Source organism: Saccoglossus kowalevskii, chromosome 1 (assembly GCF_978046115.1).
Source record: "Saccoglossus kowalevskii chromosome 1, keSacKowa6.1, whole genome shotgun sequence".
Lineage (NCBI taxonomy): Eukaryota > Metazoa > Hemichordata > Enteropneusta > Harrimaniidae > Saccoglossus > Saccoglossus kowalevskii.
In genome coordinates this window covers 43,957,046-43,963,403 of record NC_140641.1, presented here as the reverse complement: position 1 = coordinate 43,963,403, position 6,358 = coordinate 43,957,046, and the positions used below count along the sequence as shown (strand labels likewise).

General features: G+C 36.7%; 1 protein-coding gene across 1 annotated transcript; it reads right to left on the bottom strand.

Annotated features, from left to right (window-relative positions):
* Positions 1 to 1,971: 1,971 nt before the first annotated feature.
* LOC100367523 (uncharacterized) lies at positions 1,972 to 6,107 on the bottom strand. Its single transcript, XM_085502854.1, has 4 exons — positions 6,096 to 6,107; positions 3,689 to 5,551; positions 2,852 to 2,977; positions 1,972 to 2,357 (listed from the first exon to the last, which is right to left on the bottom strand). The coding sequence occupies exons 1-4, from the start codon at positions 6,105 to 6,107 to the stop codon at positions 2,043 to 2,045; spliced, it is 2,316 nt and encodes a 771-aa protein (XP_085358980.1). The 3' UTR covers positions 1,972 to 2,042.
* Positions 6,108 to 6,358: the final 251 nt, after the last annotated feature.

The window sequence follows — 6,358 nt, the reverse complement described above, 5'->3', positions numbered from 1 at the left end:
CCATTACTGATAAGAGGAATCTCGTGGTGTTTTACCATTACTGATAAGAGGAATCTAGTGGGGTGTTTTTCCATTACTGATAAGAGGAATCTAGTGGGGTGCTTTACCATTACTGATAAGAGGAATCTAGTGGGGTGTTTTACCATTAGTGATAAGAGGAATCTCGTGGTTTTTTATCCATTACTGGTATGAGGAATCTAGTAGGGTGTTTTACCATTACTGATAAGAGGAATCTAGTGGGTTTTTTTCCATTACTGGTATGAGGAATCTAGTAGGGTGTTTTACCATTACTGATAAGAGGAATCTCGTGGTGTTTTACCATTACTGGTAAAAAGAATCTAGTGTGGTGTTTTCCTATTACTGGTAAGAGAAATCTAGTGTGGTGTTTTCCCATTACTGGTAAGAGGAATCTAGTGTGGTGTTTTACCATTACTGATAAGAGGAATCTAGTGGGGTGTTTTTCCATTACTGATAAGAGGAATCTAGTGTGGTGTTTTTCCATTACTGATAAGGGGAATCTAGTGTGGTGTTTTTCCATTACTGATAAGAGGAATCTAGTGTGGTGTTTTTCCATTACTAATAAGAGGAATCTAGTGGGGTGTTTTTCCATTACTGGTAAGAGGAATCTAGTGTGGTGTTTTACCATTTCTGATAAGTGGAATCTAGTGGGGTGTTTTAGCATTACTGATAAGAGGAATCTATTGGGGTGTTTTTCCATTACTGGTAAGAGGAATCTAGTGGGGTGTTTTACCATTACTGATAAGAGGAATCTAGTGGGGTGTTTTTCTATTACTGATAAGACGAATCTAGTGGGGTGTTTTACCATTACTGATAAGAGGAATCTAGTGGGGTGTTTTACCATTACTGATAAGAGGAATCTCGTGGGTTTTTTTCCATTACTGGTATGATGAATCTAGTAGGGTGTTTTACCATTACTGATAGGAGGAATCTAGTGGGTTTTTTTCCATTACTGGTATGAGAAATCTAGTAGGGTGTTTTACCATTACTGATAAGAGAAATCTCGTGGTGTTTTACCATTACTGGTAAAAAGAATCTAGTGTGGTGTTTTCCTATTACTGGTAAGAGAAATCTAGTGTGGTGTTTTCCCATTACTGGTAAGAGGAATCTAGTGTGGTGTTTTACCATTACTGATAAGAGGAATCTAGTGGGGTGTTTTACCATTACTGATAAGAGGAATCTAGTGGGGTGTTTTACCATTACTGATAAGAGGAATCTAGTGGGGTGTTTTACCATTACTGATTAGAGGAATCTCGTGGTGTTTTACCATTACTGGTAAGAAGAATCTAGTGTGGTGTTTTTTCCATTACTGGTATCAGGAATCTAGTGCGATGTTTTTCCATTACTGGTAAGAGGAATCTAGTAGGGTGTTTTACCATTACTGATAAGAGGAATCTCGTGGTGTTTTACCATTACTGGTAAAAAGAATCTAGTGTGTTTTCCTATTACTGGTAAGAGAAATCTAGTGTGTTGTTTTCCCATTACTGGTAAGAGGAATCTAGTGTGGTGTTTTACCATTACTGATAAGAGGAATCTAGTGGGGTGTTTTTCCATTACTGGTAAAAGGAATCTAGTGAAATGTTTTCTTATTACTGATAAGAGGAATCTAGTGCGATGTTTTTTCCATTACTGATAAGAGGAATCTAGTGGGGTGTTTTATCATTACTGGTAAGAGGAATCTAGTGCGATGTTTTTCCATTACTGATAAGAGGAATCTAGTGGGGTGTTTTACCATTACTGGTAAGAGGAATCTAGTGGTGTGTTTTACCATTACTGATAAGAGGAATCTAGTGCGATGTTTTTCCATTACTGATAAGAGGAATCTAGTGCAATGTTTTTCCATTACTGATAAGAGGAATCTAGTGGGGTGTTTTACCATTACTTGAAGAGAAACTCTCTGAGTTGCCATGGCTATGAATTCATTACATTCAAGACATCAATGCGAAATAAATGTAGACATGAAGTTATTTTATTATAATTTGTGCTCATTGAGTAGTGTTTAGTAAGACAAATTATACGTGGCGTCATTCCAGAGAATCACTTTGACGAATGTTGTTTTTGCAGTAGCAGTACTTGGCAATACTTGGATATTTCTCAGATACACACTTAGCTTGGTTGCCATATATATTGATACGACTAATCTCCAGACCGACATCACAGGGTTGTTCTTCATTGTTAACGTGGTCCACGTGGATTGTCCCTTCAAATAAGCCATGACCCGGGATCGTTTCTATGGTTACCTGATAGTCAATTTTTATATCGTTGATGTCAACGTCAGCATGCTCGCCAAACCCAGGAATTGATTGGTCACCGTCAACACTTCCGGTATATCTCAGTACCTGAAACGACAATATCAATCTAATTGACTGCACCATAATTAGGGGAAGCATAAGAAGAGTCAAATAATGAATTCGTGACAATATTCAGTGGAGATGACCAACAATAAACAGTATTATTAAAATATTCGATATATCGTATATATTCCATATACATAGTAATGACAATTTAGTGTGTGGGATTTGTGAAGTATCATAACGGTTTAACATTAACGATGTATGACGAAGACATAAATCTTATTATCTTTTTTATTGGGAGCATTTATTTCCCATGTGTGACAGTAATTATTTTGCATTGTGATGTAAACATATTACCCATGGTTATTAGAGGAACTCGTTCCTCCCTTGGGTCATGTTGAACATATTCAGTAATAGACAGAAATATGTTGGATTATGATGCAAATATATCTCCTTTAGGGGCACTAATTTCCGTGTGTTATGTTGAAAGTACTCAGTAATGCACATTAATTATGTTTCATTATGACGTAACGTAGTACCTTGTCATTGGGAACACTCATTTCTCCATTTGTAATGTTGAATATACTCAGTAATGCACAGTATTCTCTGAATGGTTCAGTTATATTGTTAATACGGTTTAGAAAAGCAGCAGCAGGTCTCCGAATCTGAGAATGAAATATTTAGATAGAGTATACTGACAGACTATACTGTATTTATTTGGTGTTCACTTTTCTAAGCATTGTCATACCTATTTAACAGTAAGACTAGCTATATTTTCAAAGCAACACACGTGTAGTAAATAGGGTTGAGTATTTTAAATTATGTATGTTTAGTATAGCATGATGATGGTGCACAGTAGATTGTACAATGGACGTGCTAGAACGTCAAAGATTATATTATATCTTCAAAGCAGCACAAACAATGAGTTTTTCTTAATGAAACAATGACCTTCACAATGAATACCACGGTACACCTGCGTTTGTTATATCTTCATTACGGAAAGTCATTATTCCCAAACGAAAGCAAGGCCACTGCTGTTTGAATAAGTCATCTCTATGTAAAGCTAAAGCTATCTTATGTTCATCGATAATTATATTTGATATAGATATGACATTATGTGATGTACATATATGTCATATTAATCTCCATTACATAATGTCATCTACATCACGTAATGCCTTATTTACACCACACAATGTGGCAAGTATTAGTATACCACATACGAACATATATCACGTAATGATCTATATCCACCATATAATGTTATATCTACACCATGTGATGGCATGTATGCATCACATAATATAATCGGTGGACACACATTTTAGCAATCATGGAAGGTATTAGTTATATATTGACTGGGTTATTGTACTAACCTCCATAGAACTAAGTGACACGGGAATCCACTTAAGACATGTACACCAATGAGTATCAACTCCAGCGTCTTCACATGTGCGTGAAAATGGGATTTGTTTAAATAAACTAATACCTTTTCCACTGACTGTGTCATCAGAATAATTTAAAATGTGTTGAAATGTTGCATGTATATCATATGGTGTGGTCAATTTTTCTGCGTTTGCCTGCAATTGTTCGTACAGCTCAGGATGTAAATCTCGCAACTTCTTTGGTATGAAAACACTCATAAATGGAAGTCTTTCTTCTAGCTTCCCCTGCATTGTATTTCTGATACCGGAGTACCTCGCACCATGGTCACCGAACAGGAAGTGTATGGTGTTCTCAAGGTGTCCTCCCTCGTATAGCGATTTTAAGTAACGTTCCAAGTCGCGGTCAGCCCAGCCAAGATTGTTGATGTTGTCATGTGATATCTCAGATAGAAACATGAAACCAAATCTTCTAACCCATGGATCATACTGAGTTTGGAATTGTTTAAGGTAGTTAAACATCACCTCGTGTTCCTTTCTGGAACCCTCACAGATTTTGGGGTTCGAAATAAAATTATAGCCAGGCGTTAGAGCGACAGACTTGAGCCAATATGTTCTCATATAATGATCTGTGGGTTTCTCAATAAATCCAATAAATTGCCGATTAAATGTGCTTATATGTGGAGAGTCCTCAGCAAGTAACGTCACGTAACCTCTTTCCTTGTACGTCTTCCAGATAAGTGGATACACTTGAACAGACGTGGCGCCGTCATGACCTTGTCTTGTTTCGGGTAAATCCTCCCATTTCTCCCCGGTTAACATTGGTATCAGGGCTTCGGCTGTAGCGTCCCCAACGATATTGTACCCCCTAAGAACTACTGCTTCCAATGTTTTCGTTAGAAATTGATATGATTTTGGCATTTGTCGAAGGAAATTCATAGAGGACATTGACTCTAATCCCAACGCGATGATATTTACATCTAGCGCTGACTGCGTCATTGGACTGGATGCCCTTGCTAATTTCAATGCCTCCTGGTCACGTGCAATTCCTGGGTGCATTTCAGAATTCACAGAATCTACATTATAATTATTGGTGGCATCATAAACACACCTAACGCCAACATAATCCATAGCTATTTTATCAATCAAAAGGAAATCCTCGCTGAAATCCGTCCCATTTTTAAATTTGATGACAGTGGTGTTGCTAAAGAACGTGATAGCATCGTCTTTACGTAGCACATAGCCGAACGTGCATGAGGTTAAATTTCTACCCGCCAACACTGTATGATTGATGTAAAGAGAGCCTGTCTCTGTGAGGTAGGTTAAATCGCCGTGCCCATTTATTGACTCGCAATTTAATGGGTCTTTAATCTCAATAAGATGATTTATGCTACGATGATATGGGTTTAATTTGGGAATTTTACAAACTGGCTCATTTTTAAAGGGCTTATCCTTTTCTATGCCACCCGATTCTACATAAATATCATTCTGTTTTTCTGCCTCGCTGTCAGTAGGTAAAAGTGTTTGTGCGTTTCCAAAATTGTTTTCGTATTTCACGTCCTTGATAAGTACATTCTCTCGATTGGCCTCGTTAGTGCTATATTTATTCCCCACCACTCTTCTGATGGTGCTGCCATTGGCATAACGTTTACCAGACATGATGTCATTATGGCGTTGATTATCTTTAAATCTCCATGCCACAGTCTCTACCATACCATGACATGGCACAGAACATAGTGAACCCAATTGCTTCATATTGATTAATATCAACGCAATTCCAATCACAATGACGATAACGATGAGTTGCCGAGGTGACATCATAATGTTTCTAGTCCAGTTAACAATGATATTGACAACCTGAATGAAAATGAATGAAACATTGAGTCATTTTGAATATATCCAAGAATATCAACCCTACGACCACTGCGAGTATTGTGTTGTATGAGTTCGCACGAGTAATTGTACGAAGAATGTGGTGCTGTGTGAGTCAAACGTAACATGCTTTGGAAGGGTAATAATATGACACCAAAAAAAGTTAAAAAAAAATAATCAGAACTAAATTGCAAGACAATTATTTTAAAGAATGGAAGAACAAATTAAACAATGAAAATAACCTGTTCATCATTGTCATTATTTAATGTTTTGTTCCATTCTGTGTTAGCAACAAACTCACAGACAAGTTAAAAATTGTTTGCGAACTATAAAATTTGAAGAACAATTACTAAATTAAGAATTTACTAATAACTTACACGTTGCATATACGGTGTTTTTATATTTATTTACTAATAACTCGTAGGACTAAAGTACAGCAATTTTATTTTCATTTAATATAAAATATGAACAACTACCCGATTTTGTTGTCTTGTCGTTATATAATTAATTATTCGTTTAGAAGACCTACGATTATGGTCATCATCTCGTGAATTACATTCAGCCTTCGGTCACGTGACTTTTATAAGACGGCGACATCACACAGAATGCAAACTCAATGCTTTATGTGACAATGTCCACTGTTATAAATCCACGAACATATCACCGTGTCCGTACTTCGATAGTATTTTCTGTTGTCGGAAAGTCGATAAATGAGCATTTAGGAGTTGGGGGTGATCGAAGGTTCAATCGTAAATTGTTAAGTTTGTTTGTTCATGATGTTAAAATGTTTGA